Genomic DNA, 21,115 nt, shown 5'->3' on the forward strand with positions numbered 1-21,115 from the left:
TTGTAGTCTCTGACCCCCTAGACTGTACTCCGTTTGCGGCCTTCTTTGCCCTTCCCCAATCTTCATGACTTTGCACTTGGTGGGATTGAACTCCAGGAGCCAATTGCTGGACCAGTTCTGCAGCCTGTCCAGATCCCTTTGTAGTTCTGCCTGGTCTTCGATCGAGTGTATTCTTCTCATCAACTTCACGTCATCTGCAAACAGGGACACCTCAGAGTCTATTCCTTCCGTCATGTCGTTCACAAATACCAGAAACAGCACTGGTCCTAGGACTGACCCCTGCGGGACCCCGCTGGTCACAGGTGCCCACTCTGACACCTCGCCACGTACCATGACTCGCTGCTGTCTTCCTGACAAGTATTCCCTGATCCATTGTAGTGCCTTCCCTGTTATCCCTGCTTGGTCCTCCAGTTTTTGCACCAATCTCTTGTGTGGAACTGTGTCAAACGCCTTCTTGCAGTCCAAGAAAATGCAATCCACCCACCCCTCTCTCTCTTGTCTTACTGCTGTCACCATGTCATAGAACTCCAGTAGGTTTGTGACACAGGATTTCCCGTCCCTGAAACCATGCTGGCTGCTGTTGATGAGATCATTCCTTTCTAGGTGTTCCACCACTCTTCTCCTGATAATCTTCTCCATGATTTTGCATACTATACATGTCAGTGACACTGGTCTGTAGTTTAATGCTTCATGTCTGTACGTTTGTATGTGTGTGAGTGCGTGTCTGTGTGTGTGCGCGTGTCTGTGTGTGTATGTGTGTGTGAGTGTGTGTATGTGTGTGTGTGTGTGTACGTGTGTGTGTGTACGTGTGTGTGTGTGTGTGTACGTGTGTGTGTATGTGTGTGTGTGTATGTGTGTGTGTATGTGTGTGTGTATGTGTGTGTGTGTGTATGTGTATGTGTGTGTGTGTATGTGTATGTGTGAGTGTATGTGTGTGTGTGCATGTGTGTACGTGTGTGTGTGTGTGTGCGTGTCTGTGTGCGTATCTGTGTGTGTGTGTGTGTGCGTATCTGTGTGTGTGTGGTGTGTGTGTGTGTGTGTGTGTGTGTGTGTGTGTGTGTGTGTGTGTGTGTGTGTGTGTGTGTGTGTCACCATGATTGACAGGTGTCACTCGAAATGACACCTGTCACAGGTATTAACACCTGCGTCTCCAGTATTGGTAAACGGAGAGAGAGAGAGAGAGAGAGAGAGAGAGAGAGAGAGAGAGAGAGTGTGTTTTGACTACCACTCACTACTTTGTGATCGTCAATATGGCTTCAGGAAAGGTTACTCTGCTGCTGATCTGTTGTTAAACCTCTCCACTAAGTGGCACCAGTCACTGGATGAAGCCAAAGTCAGCTGTGTGGTAGCACTGGACATTGCTGGCGCTTTCGACCGGGTGTGGCACCAGGGCCTCTTAGCAAAACTTCAAGCACTGGGAATTGCAGGCTCTACGCTATGTCTCCTCAGTGATTACCTTCATGGTAGATCTCTAAGTGTAGTTCTCAATGGAACGGAATCAGCAAGACATCCTATTGGGGCAAGTGTTCCACAAGGAAGCGTGCTGGGACCATTGTTATGGAATGTCTACTTCAACGACCTTCTTCATCTCATCCCAGAATCCCATGCATATGCAGACGACTGTACAATGACATTCACTTATTCAAGAGAAGAAATGCCAGCTGCTCTAAGCTACATCAATCACCAGCTAAGAACTATATCAGCTTGGGGAAATTGATGGCAAGTAACATTTGCACCTGAGAAAATGCAAATGATGATGGTCTCTAGGCCCCATAATGGTAATGCTGGTGCAGTAGTAAGGATGAATGGGAAGGTGTTGGCACCTGGAGAAGAAGTTGATATCCTTGGGGTGAAATTTGACTCCAAACTAACCATGAAGAACCATGTTGTAAATCTTGCAAACAAGGCAGCCAGGAAGCTTATAGCACTTCGCCGTATCTCGCATCTGCTTGACAGTAGGGGTTGCAAGATCCTGTACGAGGCACAAGTACGCTCACACCTTGAGTATGCTCCACTTTCTTGGTTTGCCTGCCCCCCCCCCTCTCATCTGCGACTGCTTGACAGAGTAGAGAACAGAGCAAGACGTCTCATCTCTCGCCTGGACCCATCCTGGATAGATCTGTCATTTCAGCAGAGCCTTCAACATAGGAGGGATGTGGGTGGCCTTACTGTTATGTACAAGGCCAATATTGTCAAAGTACCACACTTGGATCCACTTCGAGGACAGCGTGAAACAAGCTTTTATGCCACAAGACGGGCAGAAAGCAGCAACTTCACTCTGGCTGTACCCTTCTCCAGAACATCACTCCATCTGAGATCATACATACCCAGGATGACTCGAGTATGGAACACATTCGTACAGCATAATGATGTCAACGAGATAAAGTCAGTTGATCAAATGAAAATGCTGGCCCACAGATGGCTCCAACTTCATCCTGTTCCCTACTTGTATGTCTCATAACAATAAAAATGCTTTCAAATGAGCTGATGTAGGTAACAGCTCTTAGCTTGCCAATAAAGTTAGGAATCCTTAACCTGTAAATAGCTGTCAATAAAGTTAGGAATCCTTAACCTGTAAATAGCTTGTCAATAAAGCTAGGGATCCTTAACCTTGTCAAACCCTGTGTAAAAAAAAAAAAAAAAAAAAAAAAAAAGAGTGAGAGAGAGAGAGAGAACTCGGATATGCCAATAAATACACATTTTTTGTTCGTGGGTACGACACTCAGGGCCAAAATGTACACACAAAACACACACCCATAGGATGTTAGGAAGTATTTCTTCAGCCATAGAGTTGTAAGGAAGTGAAACAATCTGGAGAGTAATGTAGTGGAATCAGAGGTATGATAAAGGAAAAAGAGGTATGATAAAGCTCACAGAGCAGGTAAAGAGTGGACCTAGTGGCGACCAATGAAGAGGCGGGGTGGGTAGACTGCATTTTCTTTGACTGTAAGAAGGCTTTCGACACAGTTCCTCACAAGAGATTAATGCAAAAGCTGGAGGATGTGGCAGGTATAACAGGAAAGGCACCACAATGGATCAAAGAATTCCTGACGTGGTGAGGTATCAGAGTGGGCGCCTGTGACGAGCGGGGTTCCACAGGGGTCAGCCCTAGGACCTGTGTTGTTTCTGGTATATGTGAATGCCATGATGTAAGCGATAAATTCAGGGTGCCCCTGTTTGCAGACGATGTGAAGCTAATGAGAAGAATTTAGACGGGTGAGGATCAGGTAGGACTACAAAGGGATCTTGACCGGCTGCAGGACTGGTCCAGCAACTGGCCACTGGGGTTTAACACAAAAAAGGGAAAAGTCATGAAGATTGGGGAAAGTCAGAGAAGACTGCAGATAGAGTACAGGCTAGGGGGCCAAAGACTGCAAACCTCACTGACGGAAAAGGATCTTGGGGTGAGCATAATACCGAGCACATCTCCTGAGGCGCACATCAACCAGATAACTGCTGCAGTATATGGGTGCCTGGCAAACCTGAGAACATCGTTCCGACACCGCAATAAGAAATCGTTCAAGACTCCGTACACCGTATACATCAGGCCCATATTGGAGTATGCAGCACCAGTTTGGAACCCACACCTGGTCAAGCACGTCAAGAAATTAGAGAAAGTTCGAAGGTCTGCAACAAGACTAGTCCCGGAGCTAAGGGGAATGTCCTACGATGAAAGGTTGAGGGAGATTTGACGTCATGATAACGAGATATAAAATACCGAGAGGAATAGACAAGGTGAACAGAGACAGGATGTTCCAGAGATTGGACACAGCAACAAGGGGACACAGTTGGAAGTTGAAGACACAGATGAATCACAGGGATGTTAGGAAGTGAACAGTCTGAAGAGTGATGTAATGGAGGCAGGATCCATACATAGGTTTAGGAAGAGGTATGATAAAGCTCATGGAGCAGGGATACCAGCAAAGAGGCGGGACCAGGAGCTATGACTCAACCCCCGCAACATCAATTGAGTAAACACACAAAACGAGCACAAAACCCACACACAACACACACACACACCACACACACAACACACATACACACACACACATACACAACACAACACACACACACACACACACACAACACACACAACACACATACACACACACACACAGAACACAACACACACACACACACACATACAACACAACACACACACACACAACACAACACACACACACACACACATACAACACAACACACACACACACAACACACACACACACACACACACAACACAACACACACACACACACACATACAACACAACACACACACACACACACACACGTTCCCTCAGGCAAACACCTTTCATCTAGTCTTAAGAGCAACACTGGCTGCCCCTGGCTCTTCAACACCGCCTTCTAACCTGTCACTACTACACAACACAGCCTCCTGTTTCACCCACGTTTAGCCCATGTTTAGCCCATGTTTCACACACATTTCACCCTGGTTTCACTCGCGTGTGTGTGTTGGTGTTGTGCATGATTATTGTATGTCTTGGAAGTAATCAGGACCCCATGAATGTTGTTACATAGGACCCCATAAATGTTGTCACATAGGACCCCATGAATGGTGTTACATAGGACCCCATGAATGTTGTTACATAGGACCCCATGAATGTTGTTACATAGGACCCCATGAATGTTGTTACATAGGACCCCATGAATGTTACATAGGACCCCATGAATGTTGTTACATAGGACCCCATGAATGTTGTTACATAGGACCCCATGAATGTTGTTACATAGGACCCCATGAATGTTGTTACATAGGACCCCATGAATGGCGTTACATAGGACCCCATGAATGTTGTTACATAGGACCCCATGAATGGTGTTACATAGGACCCCATGAATGGTGTTACATAGGACCCCATGAATGGTGTTACATAGGACCCCATGAATGGTGTTACATAGGACCCCATGAATGGTGTTACATAGGACCCCATGAATGGTGTTACATAGGACCCCATGAATGGTGTTACATAGGACCCCATGAATGGTGTTACATAGGACCCCATGAATGGTGATATAGGACTCCATGAATGGTGTTACATAGGACCCCATGAAAGGTGTTACACAGGACCCCATGAATGGTGTTACATAGGACCCCATGAATGGTGTTACATAGGACCCCATGAATGGTGTTACATAGGACCCCATGAATGGTGTTACATAGGACCCCATGAATGGTGTTACATAGGACCCCATGAATGGTGTTACATAGGACCCCATGAATGGTGTTACATAGGACCCCATGAATGGTGTTACATAGGACCCCATGAATGGTGTTACACAGGACCTCATGAATGGTGTTACATAGGAACCCATGAATGGTGTTACATAGGACCCCATGAATGGTGTTACACAGGACCTCATGAATGGTGTTACATAGGAACCCATGAATGGTGTTACATAGTACCCCATGAATGGTGTTACATAGTACCCCATGAATGGTGTTACATAAGACCCCATGAATGGTGTTTCATAGGTCCCCATGAATGGTGTTACATAGGACCCCATGAATGGTGTTACATAGGACCCCATGAATGGTGTTACATAGGACCCCATGAATGGTGTTCCATAGGACCCCATGAATGGTGTTTCATAGGACCCCATGAATGGTGTTACATAGGACCCCATGAATGGTGTTTCATAGGACCCCATGAATGGTGTTACATAGGACCCCATGAATGGTGTTACATAGGACCCCACGAATGGTGTTTTATAGGACCCCATGAATGTTACATAGGACCCCATGAATGGTGTTCCATAGGACCCCATGAATGGTGTTACATAGGACCCCATGAAAGGTGTTACATATCACCCCATGAATGGCGTTACATAGTACCCCATGAATGGTGTTACATAGGACCCCATGAATCGTATTACATAGGACCCATGAATGGTGTTACATAGGACCCCATGAATGGTGTTACATAGGACCCCATGAATCGTGTTACATAGGACCCCATGAATCGTGTTACATAAGACCCCATGAATCGTGTTACATAGGACCCCGTGAATGGTGTTCCATAAGACCCCATGAATGGTGTTACATAGGACCCCATGAATGGCGTTACATAGTACCCCATGAATGGTGTTACATATCACCCCATGAATGGCGTTACATAGTACCCCATGAATGGTGTTACATAGGACCCCATGAATCGTATTACATAGGACCCATGAATGGTGTTACATAGGACCCCATGAATGGTGTTAAATAGGACCCCATGAATCGTGTTACATAGGACCCCGTGAATGGTGTTACATAGGACCCCATGAATGGTGTTACATAGGACCCCATGAATGGTGTTACATAGGACCCCATGAATCGTGTTACATAGGACCCCATGAATCGTGTTACATAGGACCCATGAATGGTGTTACATAGGACCCCATGAATGGTGTTACATAGGACCCCATGAATGGTGTTATATAGGACCCCATGAATGGTGTTACATAGGACCCCATGAATGGTGTTACATAGGACCCCATGAATGGTGTTACATAGGACCCCATGAATGGTGTTACACAGGACCTCATGAATGGTGTTACATAGGAACCCATGAATGGTGTTACATAGGAACCCATGAATGGTGTTACATAGTACCCCATGAATGGTGTTACATAAGACCCCATGAATGGTGTTTCATAGGTCCCCATGAATGGTGTTACATAGGACCCCGTGAATGGTGTTACATAGGACCCCATGAATGGTGTTACATAGGACCCCATGAATGGTGTTCCATAGGACCCCATGAATGGTGTTATATAGGACCCCATGAATGGTGTTACATAGGACCCCATGAATAATGTTTCATAGGACCCCATGAATGGTGTTACATAGGACTCCATGAATGGTGTTACATAGGACCCCATGAATGGTGTTACATAGGACTCCATGAATGGTGTTACATAGGACCCCATGAATGGTGTTATATAGGACCCCATGAATGGTGTTACATAGGACCCCATGAATAATGTTTCATAGGACCCCATGAATGGTGTTACATAGGACCCCATGAATGGTGTTACATAGAACCCCATGAATGGTGTTACATAGATCCCCATGAATGGTGTTACATAGAACCCCATGAATGGTGCTACATATGACCTCATGGTGTTATATAGGACCCCATGAATGGTGTTACATAGGACTCCATGAATGGGGTTACATAGGACCCCATGAATGGTGTTACATAGGACCCCATGAATGGTGTTTCATAGGACCCCATGAATGGTGTTACATAGGACCCCATGAATGGTGTTACATAGGACCCCATGAATGGTGTTACATAGGACCCCATGAATAGTGTTACATAGGACCCCATGAATGGTGTTACATAGGACCCCATGAATAGTGTTACATAGGACCCCGTGAATGGTGTTACATAGGACCCCATGAATGGTGTTACATAGGACCCCATGAATGGTGTTACATAGGACCCCATGAATAGTGTTACATAGGACCCCATGAATAGTGTTACATAGGACCCCATGAATGGTGTTACATAGGACCCCATGAATGGGGTTACATAGGACCCCATGAATGTTACATAGGACCCCATGAATGGTGTTTCATAGGACCCCATGAATGGTGTTACATAGGACCCCATGAATGGTGTTACATAAGACCCCATGAATGGTGTTACATAGGACCCCATGAATGGTGTTACATAGAACCCCATGAATGGTGTTACATAGGACCCCATGAATGGTGTTACATAGGACCCCATGAATGGTGTTACATAAGACCCCATGAATGGTGTTACATAGGACCCCATGAATGGTGTTACATAGAACCCCATGAATGGTGTTACATAGGACCCCATGAATGGTGTTACATAGGACCCCATGAATGGTGTTACATAGGACCCCATGAATGGTGTTACATAAGACCCCATGAATGGTGTTACATAGGACCCCATGAATGGTGTTACATAGAACCCCATGAATGGTGTTACACAGGACCCCATGAATGGTGTTACATAGGACCCCATGAATGGTGTTACATAGGACCCCATGAATGGTGATACATTGGACCCCATGAATGGTGTTTCATAGGACCTCATGAATGGTGTTACATAGGAACCCATGAATGGTGTTACACAGGACCTCATGAATGGTGTTACATAGGAACCCATGAATGGTGTTACATAGGACCCCATGAATGGTGTTACATAGGAACCCATGAATGGTGTTACATAGGACCCCATGAATGGTGTTACATAGGACCCCATGAATGGTGTTACATAGGACCTCATGAATGGTGTTACATAGGAACCCATGAATGGTGTTACACAGGACCTCATGAATGGTGTTACATAGGAACCCATGAATGGTGTTACATAGGACCCCATGAATGGTGTTACATAGGAACCCATGAATGGTGTTACATAGGACCCCATGAATGGTGTTACATAGGACCCCATGAATGGTGTTACATAGGACCTCATGAATGGTGTTACATAGGAACCCATGAATGGTGTTACACAGGACCTCATGAATGGTGTTACATAGGAACCCATGAATGGTGTTACATAGGACCCCATGAATGGTGTTACATAGGAACCCATGGTGTTACATAGGACCCCATGAATGGTGTTACATAGGACCCCATGAATGGTGTTACATAGGACCCCATGAATGGTGTTACATAGGACCCCATAAATGGTGTTACATAGGACCCCATGAATGGTATTACATAGGACCCCATGAATGGTGGTACATAGGACCCCATGAATGGGATTACATAGGACCCCATGAATGGCGTTTCATAGGACCCCATGAATGGTGTTACAGAAGACCCCATGAATGGTGTTACATAGGACCCCATGAATGGTGGTACATAGGACCCCATGAATGGGATTACATAGGACCCCATGAATGGCGTTACATAGGACCCCATGAATGGTGTTACATAGGACCCCATGAATGTTTTTACATAGGACCCCATGAATGGGGTTACATATTACCCCATGATTTTACATAGGAACCCATGAATGGTGTTACAGAGGAACCCTTGAATGGGGTTACATTGGACCCATGAATGGGTTTACACAGAACCCATCAATGGGTTTATGTAGGGCCTATGAATGAGGTTGCATAGAGCCTACAAATGGAGTTATATAGGATCCCATGAATGGGGTTACACTGGTCCCCATTCATGGGTTTTTATAGGGTCCATAAATGGAGTTACATAGAACCCATGAATGGGTTTACATAGATCCCATAAATGGGGTTACTTAGGAACTCATGAATGGGGTTACATATTAACCCATGAATGGGTTATATAGGATTGAATGAATGGGGTTACATAGGAATCCATAAATGGGGTTACATAGTAACCCATGAATGGGGTTACGTTGGAACCCATGAATGGGGTTACGTTGGAACCCATGAATGGGGTTATATAGGAATCCATGAATGGGGTTACACAGAACCCATGAATGGGGTTACATAGGGCCCCCATGAACGGGATTACATAGTGCCCCATGAATAGGGTTACACAAGATCCATGAATGGGCTAGTTATGGGTTGGAACACATGGTGGTTAATGGGGAAGTGTGGGTTGCCTGGTCGGCTTTAAGTCTCCTCCAGTGTGTGATTATTTGACGAAGGTCGCAGCCAGGGGAAGGTGGCTGGCACCTAGGTGACACCTAGGTGATATATGTGCTGCTACGTTACACCTTTGTACGCATGGCTGGCACCTAGGTGACACCTAGGTGATATATGTGCTGCTACGTTACACCTATGTACGCATGGCTGGCACCTAGGTGACACCTAGGTGACATATGTGCTACTACGTTACACCTACGTACGCATGACTGACACCTAGGTGACACCTAGGGTATATATGTGCTACTACGTTACACCTAAGTGCACATGGCCGGCACCTAGGTGACATATGGGCTACTACGTTACACCTATGTGCGCATGGGTGGCCCCTAGGTGGCACCTAGGTGACACCTAGGTGACACTTAGGTGACATACGTGCTACTACGTTACACCTAAGTGCGCCTGCCTGGCACCTAGGTGACATATGTGCTAAGTTACATATGTGTGCATGGGTGGCACCTAGGCGACACTCAGGTGTGCCCAGAAGCTACAAATATGATGTAATGCGCACGTGTGGGTATGCACTTCAGAGGTGGGGCCAGGAGCTGCGTACCCCTGCAGGTACATGGTCGAGTACACAGATACAGACAGACCAGAGACACACACACACACACCAAGGACCCATACATAGCTTTAAGAAGAGGTATGATGAAGTTCATGGAGCAGGAAGTGTGACCTAGTAGCGGCCAGTAAAGAGGCGGGGCCAGGAGCTGTAACTCGACCCCTACAACCATAACTAGGTGAATGCAACTAGGTGAGTACACACACACACAAACACACACACTCAAACCACACTCAAGGAAAAGGATCTTGGGGTGAGTATAACGCCGAACACATCTCCTGAGGTGCACATCAACCAAATAACTGCTGCAGCATATGGGCGCCTAGCAAACCTCAGAACAGTATTCAGACATCTCGGTAAGGAGTCGCTCCGGACCCTGTACATGTGTACGTCAGGCCCATACTGGAGTATGCAGCACCAGTATGCAGCCAAGCACTTCAGAAAATTAGAGAAAATGCAAAGGTTTGCAACAAAACTAGTCCCGGAGTTAAGGGGCATGTCCCACGAGGAGAGGTTAAGGGAACTCGATCTGACGACACAGAAGGACAGCAGGGACAGGGGGGACATAACGACATACAAAACACTGAGAGGAATCAACAAGGTGGACAGAGACAGGATGTTCCAGAGATGGGACACAGCAACAAGGGGTCACAACTGGAAGCTGAAAACACAGATGAATCACAGGGATGTTAGGAAGTATTTCTTCAGTCATAAAGTTGTCAGGAAGTGGAATAGTCTGGAAAATGATGTAGCGGAGGCAGGGTATATACATAGCATTAAGAAGAGGTATGATAAAGATCATGGAACAAGGAGAGAGTAAGAGATAAGAGATAAGATTTCGTTCGGATTTTTAACCCCGGAGGGTTAGCCACCCAGGATAACCCAAGAAAGTCAGTGCGTCATCGAGGACTGTCTAACTTATTTCCATTGGGGTCCTTAATCTTGTCCCCCAGGATGCTACCCACACCAGTCGACTAACACCCAGGTACCTATTTGCTGCTAGGTGAACAGGACAACAGGTGTAAGGAAACGTGTCGAATGTTTCCACCCGCCGGGAATCGAACCCGGGCCCTCCGTGTGTGAAGCGGGAGCTTTAGCCACCAGGCCACCTAGTAAAGACTAGTGAAGAGGCGGGGCCAGGAGCTATGAATCGATCTCTTCAGCCAAAATTAGGTGAGTACACACACACACATACGTATGACAATAATCTGGGTATTGTATGGTCTGAGATGCTGCTAGTAAGACCAAGGCCATGCTAGTAGGAACTAGCTACTGCCCTCCCACCCCTGACCTAACAATCTGTCGGTATTTTATACCATTTTAATGTTCATTCTGTCAGACACTGCAACACAAGGGTATCTTGGTACAGACCATCAACTTCGACAACCTCTACTAGTGAGAACGGCTGGGTTTGAGAGGGACCTGCCCTCCCAAAGCAACCTACGTCTCACCTCCTGGCACTATATAAAGCCCCATTCTGTCACTTCAACTTCATATTGTTTCAGACAACGGAACAATGCTCTTCTCCAGACTGAGGGACTGACCACCTCAAAACTTTAAGGGTGATGGACTGATTACATCGTCTTCAAGTATCTTCTGCTTCTATCAACTTTTCTGTACTCGACTGAAGAAGCCTACTGTGTAGGCGAAACGTTTCGAAATAAAGATACCTAACTGTTGCATATGTGTCTTACCTAACAACCCCTGACCAGTTCCTGGAAAACTTTTCGAGAATCTTGTCCAGAATTAAGCACAATAAGACAATAAAACTGGGAAACTTCAATATCTGTTATCAACAGCAAAATAACAGGTAACAGGTATAAGCAAATTCTAGGATTAAATAGTTATATTTAAACTAGTTAATGCACCAGCCAGATCACACAGTTCTCAGCCACCATACTCAACCACATACCTTGTAACCTCTCCGATAACATTTGTCAGTTGGGTGTTATTACCACAGTTCTTAGTAACTATTTATTGCACCAGGAAAATCAGGGAATGGATAGACCTACACAGGGTAATAAAAACGAGGTCAACTAGAAAGTACAGTGCAGAAACACTGGTAAATAGTCTACACAACTGTGATAGGACTATGATGTGATGCACAGAGATAAATGATAATTCAGAATCATGTTCACTGTTATCATTGATAATACTGCGCCAGTTAATTAAAGAAGTTAGGATTAAACAAAGAACTGAACCCCAAATAACTAATGAGATATTAAATAATATCAAATTCAGGGATCAGTTGCTTAAAATATTTAAGGCAAACAGACAGGATACTGCAGCACTAAATGAATATTGAAAAGGTAAGAAACAGAGCGCAGAGTTTCATAAAAGCAGCAAAGGTATGGAACAGAGCGCAGAGTTTCATAAAAGCAACAAAGGTAAGAAACAGAGCGCAGAGTTTCATAAAAGCAACAAAGGTAAGAAACAGAGCGCAGAGTTTCATAAAAGCAACAAAGGTAAGAAACAGAGCGCAGAGTTTCATAAAAGCATCAAAGGTAAGAAACAGAGCGCAGAGTTTCATAAAAGCAACAAAGGTAAGAAACAGAGCGCAGAGTTTCATAAAAGCAACAAAGGTAAGAAACAGAGCGCAGAATTTCATAAAAGCAGCAAAGGTAAGACACTATTGCTCAAAAATCGAAGACTGCAAGAATGACCCCAAGAACCTCTGGCAACAACTTAAAGAGCTAGGGTACAGCCATAAACACAGATCTAACATAGTGCTAAATATCGATAACAAGGTATGTCATGCAACAAGAACAGTGGCAAATTGCTTTAATTCATACTACACAACTGTTACAACAACATTAGTAAGTAAACTGCCAGTTTACACAGACTCCAATATATTTATAACTTATTACAATAATAGAGGCATTACCCCAAACAATTGCCAACTAGTAGGTGTATCTTATGAGTTCGTGGATTTAACAAAGTTAAACCCAACTAAGAGCACCGGTCCAGATAACATCCTGGTTAAGATCCTAAAAGAAATACCAATCTCCATTGTGCACATAATAAATCTGACCATCACCACTAATACCATTCCAAAGGAGTTCAAGGAGGCCAGAGTTATTCCTATCTTCAAGAAAAATAGTAAGTCTGATGTTAGAAATTATAGGCCTGTTAGTATAGTCATTGTGATATCCACAATACTAAAGAAGGCGGTGTATTGTCAAGTAGTTAGTATCTTAATGATAAAAACATTCTCCATAGTTACTAATCATGCTTCAGATCTTACTCGACTGACAGTTCCTTAATTAACCTGATGGACTACCTGAGAACTGAAATGTCGCTAGGGAGTCTCACAGGTATGGTGACCTTGGACTTGCAAATGACCTTCGATACGGTTAACCACAATATATTATGTAAGAAACTACAAGCTATGGACATACGTTCTGTAGACTAGTTGAAGTCCTGCCTGAGTAACAAGAAACAAATTGTTAACAGCACAGAATCAAAATCCCTGCCGGTAACATGTGGGGTTCCCCAAGGTAGTATTCTGGGTCCCTTACTGTTCCTATGACATGCCTACCAATGTCAAGTGTAAGCTTCTGTTGTATGCAGATGACAGTGCTCTGTTAGTGTCAGGTAAAGATGTACATAACGTACTATCACTAGAACTAGAGTCCTGCAGCAAATGGTTATAAGCAAATCGTTACACCTCGGGAAAACGGAAGCCATACACTATGGTGCGAAAAATAAAATGAAAAGGGGTAAATGACTTTCAAGTTCAGTGTAATAGGGAACCCATCACTTCAGTATCTTCAGTGTAATATCTGGGAATCCCTTTGACCCAAGTATGTCGAGAACTGATACAGAAGAGCGCAGTAAAGATAAAGAATACCAGACCCCAATGGAAATAAGTCACTCTGTCTGACTTTTTTGGGTTATCCCAGGTTCTCTACACACATGCTGCTATGTATGATAATTCTATGTAACTGTATTTGTGTATACCTGAATAAACTTACTAAAGTGTCTACTTACTGTGGCTCGCAGGACCCTCTGTCTAGCTCTTATACAATGCCATATAGATTATTCTTGCTCTACATGTTACTCTGCCTTAACAAAATAAAGAACAAAATGGTGAGATTCATCCTGGACCTGGGACCAAGAGAACATGTAGGCCAGGATGAATTAAGCAACCAGATATGCTGAATGTTGAAGACAGTAAAACTTAGGTTAAATCGCGTTTATAAAATTGCTCACGTTGTCCAGAATATCTTGTTGCCAAGTTTGTCAAGGCTGGGAACTAAAGCAATCATAATACTAGGGGAAGGGAACACAGCTTTGTAGTGCCCACAGTCAGTGGTCAGGCTTCAAATACATTTTATTGAAAAGTAATAAAGGTATGGAACGGGCTGCCAGTAAATGTCAAAGCCAGTCATAGCATGAACCAGTTCAAAAAGAGAGCCGAAAGGTAACTAATGAATGTAGCTACAGAAAGGGAGAGTGACTTCTTGTATAACTAACATACATGTATCTATTACTGTGATCTGACCCAATCTTTAATATTATTGTAAATAGCTCAGTTTACGTTATTCCTAGTATATTTCGTTATATTGTAACTGATGTTTACATAGTTAAGTTACTTAGCTGTTATTTTGTCTGACTTTTTTGGGGTTTTCTTAGGTAATCTACACATGTGCTGTTATGTATGATAATTTATGTAACTGTATTTATGTATACTTATACCTGAATAAACTTACACACACACACACACACACACACACAACATACAATACACAACACACAACACACACAGGGGCTGGGAATCGACCCTTGTAACCACAAATAGGTGAGTATACAGAACACAGATTACGACAAATCCTTATGCAGCCAAAAAAAATTTAAGTCACCCATCAAAATTGTTACGTTTTCTTCTATTTTGTGTTTAAAGAAAATGAAATATTTGAGGAGGAACCCTAATATTTCTCCACCTATTCATTAGTCTATGTATATAGGTGAAAACACTCTATTAATTTCTCCTGTTCTGGTTTCTCGAATCAAACCTGGTTGAATCATAGTTCACAAGTGTTGTATTAACGTTAAGAGTTACCGTATTGTTGTTAAAAATAAAGGCATGATTTATACACAGTGCTGCATGTCTCTCATTGTAAATGCACTGAGAGGTATATATCTCTCACTATATAGACCTGGAGTCTACTTACCTGGAAGGTATTCCGGGGATCAACGTACCTGCGATCTTGTCCACGACTAGGTCTCCCGGTGGATCAAGGCCTGATCAACCAGGCTGTTACTTCTGGCTACACGTAGTCCAACACACGAACCATAGCCCGCCTGATCCAACACCAACTCTAAGTATCTGTCCAGCTCCCTCTTGAAGGCAGCCAGGGGTCTATTGGTAATTCAATCTTGGGCCCCTGACTCTTGTATTTTCTGTTATTGTACTAATGGCGTCCCAACTTTTCACTGGGATTATTTTGCACAGCCTGCCCAGTCTTTTCTTTCGTAGGGAGTGATCTAGCACTTCCATAAGAAATCTAACCAGTGGAAACAAACACATATGCAGTTTAATGTGATCCTTTATTGACAACGTTTAGCCCATACAGTGGGCTTTTTTCAAGTCACACACAGATCTACCTGGGGTGTATGTATGTATAATGTTCGCCAAGATCGTAGTCCTGGTCTCAATCTTGCGATGACCCGATGACCTGGGGTGGAAGGTACGGGAGTATTTATAGTCAGGTTCAGAATTTTGAGGTCAGGTGGAGAATGCTGCATCTAATGATCTACCGGGTGGGGTTATAGAGTCTTGGGTAGCTTGGCAGGGGTATTGGACAAGTTGTGAGTAGACCTTCTGCAGTGTTCTATGTTCTTATGTGGGATAGCGATGAAGAAGTTTCTTGGCAAGTGGTTCAGCTATGTTATAGAAGCCATTGTTCTGGTTGAAATTGTTGGTTATAGAGATAAGCGATGATTCCAGGATTCTTCGGTATTGAGTGTTGTCTTCTGTGGCGATAAGTCTTGAGTTTCTGTAGTTAATTAAATGGCTGTGTGAATTGCGATGTTGTACACAGGCATTCCTTGTATCGTCAGTCCTGCTTGCGTATTGGTGTCATGAACACTGACGACTACAGGAACAAAATGCTCAATCTACTTAATGACCCAGATACCTACAAACCTCTCACAACTAACCAAGTGGACAACCTTACTAAAACTTTTCTTCAAAGGACTCGCCGCATTCTGAGGAACTCAGAACAAGGGAAGAAACTTCTGCACACAATACCCAGTAACCCCAGACCTGCCAGAATGTACGGTCTACCAAAAACTCACAAGCCTGGTATCCCATCGAGGCCCATATCTTCGGGAATAGGCAGTGCTCCCCACCAACTCTCAGGAATTCTGGCTAAACACCTCTCCAAACTCTTGGGCACTATCAGTCCAGCACATCTCAAACACTCGGGTGATCTTCTCAATCGCATTCGCAACATCAACATCAGGAACAAGAAACTTTCCAGCCTTGACGTAACTTCCCTATTCACCAAAGTACCTACTACACAAGCCATCGATCTTCTGCACAGAAAAATTGACGATTCACTTGATCTTTCTATTCCAGTCAGCGATTTCATCGACCTCGTTGAACTATGTGTCGGTTTTACGTGTTTCTCTTTCAAAAATCACCTCTTTCAACAGACTTTTGGTCTACCCATGGGCTCGCCACTCAGTGCCGTCCTGGCGAACCTATACATGGAACATCTGGAAGCCAAGAGTTTCTCCACCATTATTCCTTCGTCTGTCATCTGGCTCCGTTATGTTGACGACATTCTCCTCATAACTCCCAGGCGCTTCAACGTTCAAGCTCTCCAAGACAAGCTCAACCAGGTCGAGCCCTCAATCCAGTTCACACTTGAAGAAGAAGTCGACAACACTCTTCCTTTCCTTGATGTTCTTCTCTGCAAAACTGACCATGAACTTCGTTTTAAAGTCTATCGAAAACCAACCAACCAAAACGATCTTCTCCACTTCTACTCTCACCACGACACCAAAACTAAACGTGGTGTAATTATAGGCTTCTTCCTGCGCACACTCAGAATCTGCAGCAATGAGTTCCTTGAGGAAGAATGCACTATAATTGAACAAGTATTTTCTAAACTCCACTATCCTCGTCACTTCATCAGAGACTGCAGACGGCGGGCATTAAACATCTTCAACACACCCAGAGAAGACACTGCCGAGAAGAGATACATAGTCCTCCCCACCAACTCTATTGCCAAACATGTTTCCAACATCTTTTCCAATACATCATTCCAAGTATCTACCTCCACAACCACGACCATCAAGGACATCACCAGTAGTAGACAGGACAAGCTTCCATCCTCTGCAGGGGTATACATAATCCCTTGTAATGACTGCAACAAATTATACGTGGGCGAAACATCAAGAGACCTCCAAACACGTATTTCAGAACACCAATATGCAAGCAGGACTGACGATACAAGGAATGCCTGTGTACAACATCGCAATTCACACAACCATTTAATTAACTACAGAAACTCAAGACTTATCGCCACAGAAGACAACACTCAATACCGAAGAATCCTGGAATCATCGCTTATCTCTATAACCAACAATTTCAACCAGAACAATGGCTTCTATAACATAGCTGAACCACTTGCCAAGAAACTTCTTCATCGCTATCCCACATAAAAACATAAGAATGGAAGAACACTGCAGAAGGTCTACTCACAACTTGTTCAATACCCCTGCCAAGCTACCCAAGACTCTATAACCCCACCCGGTAGATCATCAGATGCAGCATTCTCCACCTGACCTCAACATTCTGAACCTGACTATAAATACTCGCGTACCTTCCACGCTAGGTAGATCTGTGTGTGACTTGAAAAAGCCCACTATATGGGCGAAACGTTGTCAATAAAGGATCACATTAAACTGCATATGTGTTTATGTTTCCATTGTGTCGGTATTTTATACCATTTATTTTCAGATCTAACCAGGACAAAATCGAACAACCACGAACCAGTCAATGCAGGAGTTTACTCTATACCTTGCCACAATAAAATGTTGTATTAGTTGCATTTGTGTCTAGTTGTAGTAGTAATAGTAGTAGTTGTACTTGTTGCAGCAGTAAGAGTTGTTGCAGGTGTAGTAGTGGTTGTAGTAAACTACCTACCCGTATAATGGAGGCAATTATTGCTGCTTTCATGTTGAACACTGGTGAACACTGGTGAACACTGGTGAACACAGGTGAACACAGGTGAACACAGGTGAACACTGGTGAACACTGATGAGCACAGGTGAACACTGATGAGCACTGAACACTAGTGAACACTGGTGAACACTGGTGAACACTGAACACTGGTGAACACTGAACACTGGTGAACACTGAACACTGGTGAACACTGATGAACACAGGTGAACACTGAACACTGAACACTAGTGAACACTGGTGAACACTGAACACTGGTGAACACTGAACACTGGTGAACACTGATGAACACAGGTGAACACTGAACACTAGTGAACACTGGTGAACACTGGTGAACACTGAACACTGGTGAACACTGATGAACACAGGTGAACACTGATGAGCACTGAACACTAGTGAACACTGGTGAACACTGGTGAACACAGGTGAACACTGAACACTGATGAACACTGATGAACACAGGTGAACACTGATGAACACAGGTGAACACTGAACACAGGTGAACACTGGTGAACACTGAACACAGGTGAGCACTGGTGAACACTGGTGAGCACTGGCGAACACTGAACACAGGTGAACACTGGTGAACACTGAACACTGAACACTAATGAACACTGAACACTGATGAACACAAGTGAACACTAGCGAACACTGATGAACACAGGTGAACACTGAACACTAATGAACACTGAACACAGGTGAACACTGATGAACACTGGTGAACACTAATGAACACTGAAGAACACAGGCGAACACTGGTGAACGCTAATGAACACTGGTGAACACTGGTGAACACTGATGAACACTGATGAGCACTGAACACTAGTGAACACTGGTGAACACTGGTGAACACTGAACACTGGTGAACACTGATGAACACAGGTGAACACTGATGAGCACTGAACACTAGTGAACACTGGTGAACACTGGTGAACACAGGTGAACACTGAACACTGATGAACACTGATGAACACAGGTGAACACTGATGAACACAGGTGAACACTGAACACAGGTGAACACTGGTGAACACTGAACACAGGTGAGCACTGGTGAACACTGGTGAGCACTGGCGAACACTGAACACAGGTGAACACTGGTGAACACTGAACACTGAACACTAATAAACACTGAACACTGATGAACACAAGTGAACACTAGCGAACACTGATGAACACAGGTGAACACTGAACACTAATGAACACTGAACACAGGTGAACACTGATGAACACTGAACACTAATGAACACTGAAGAACACAGGCGAACACTCGTGAACGCTAATGAACACTGGTGAACACAGGTGAACACTGATGAACACTGAACACTAATGACACTGAACACTGATGAACACTGGTGAACACTGATGAACACTGGTGAACACTTGTGAACACTGGTGAAAACAGGTGAAAACTGGTGAACACTGGTGAATAATGAACACTGGTGAACACAGGTGAACACTGGTGTACACTGGTGAATAATGAACACTGAACAATGATGAACACAGGTGAACACTGATGAACACTTGTGAAAACTGGTGAACACAGGTGAACACTGAACACTGGTGAACACAGGTGAACACTGGTGTACACTGGTGAATAATGAACACAGGTGAACGCTGGTGTACACTGGTGAACAATGATGAACACAATTGGATACAATTGAACACTGGTGAATATAGGGAACGCTGGTGAACACAGATTAATACTGGTGAACACTGGTAAGCATAGATGAACACAGGTGAACACTGGTTAACACTGATGAACACAGGAGAAAGCTGGTGACCACAGGTGAACAGTGGTGAGCACTGGTGAATACTGGTGAACACTGGTGAGCACAGGTGAACACTGGTGAACACTGGTGAACACTGGTGAATGCAGGCGAAACTGAAGAACACAGGTGAACACTGGTGAACACTGAACACAAGTGAACACTGGTGAAAACTGATCAACACATGTGAGCACTGGTGAACACAGGTGAATACTGGTTAGCACAGGTGAACACTGGTGAACACAGGTGAACACTCGTGAACACAGATGAACACTAGTGAACACAGGTGTGAACACTACACTAGGCAGAGAGTAGACTGGTTTAAAGCGGCCTAGCAGCAGAGACTAGGCCTACCATGTAGGCCTCTGAACCAGCGGGTGATAACGTGTGTGCGTGTCCTCGTCTAATTGTGGTTGCAGGGGTCGATTCACATCTCTTCACTGGTCGATACTAGGTCCATTCTCTCCCCGCTCTGTGAGCTTCAGCATAACTCTTCTTAAAGCTGTGTATGGAAACTGCCTCCACTACGTCACTTCCCAGACCATTCCCATTCCTGACAGTTCTATGACTGAAGAAATACTTCCTAACATCCCTGTGACTCGTATGAGTCTTCAACTTCCAACTGTGGCCCCTTGTTGCTGTGTCCCATCTCTGGAACATCCTGTCTCTGTCCACCTTGTCAGTTCCTCTCAGTATTTTATATGTCGTTATCATGTCCTCCCTCTCTCTCCTGTCCTTCAGTGTTTTCAGGTCGATTTCCCTTAACCTCTCCTCGTAGGACATGACCATTGGCTCCTGGACTAATCTTGCTGTAAAACTTTGCACTTTCTCTAATTTCTTGACGTGCTTGGCCAGGTGTGGGTTCCACAATGGTGCTACATACTCCAATATAGGCCTGATGTACTCTGTGTACAGAGTCCTGAAAGCTCCTTACTGAAGTGCCAGAATGCTATTCATAGGTTTG

At 44.3% G+C, this 21,115-nt stretch overlaps 1 protein-coding gene across 1 annotated transcript in view; it reads right to left on the bottom strand.

Annotated features, from left to right (window-relative positions):
- Window positions 1–19,502, bottom strand: part of LOC128703386 (uncharacterized) — a 148,150-nt gene extending 128,648 nt beyond the window's left edge. The window contains exon 1 of the mRNA XM_053798017.2: window positions 18,350–19,502. Within this exon, the coding sequence (XP_053653992.1) occupies window positions 18,350–18,382 (33 nt within the window). The 5' untranslated portion in view covers window positions 18,383–19,502. The remainder of the gene's footprint in view (window positions 1–18,349) is intronic.
- Between the last annotated feature and the right edge of the window lie 1,613 nt (window positions 19,503–21,115).

Source organism: Cherax quadricarinatus, chromosome 93 (genome assembly GCF_038502225.1).
Source record: "Cherax quadricarinatus isolate ZL_2023a chromosome 93, ASM3850222v1, whole genome shotgun sequence".
NCBI lineage: Eukaryota > Metazoa > Arthropoda > Malacostraca > Decapoda > Parastacidae > Cherax > Cherax quadricarinatus.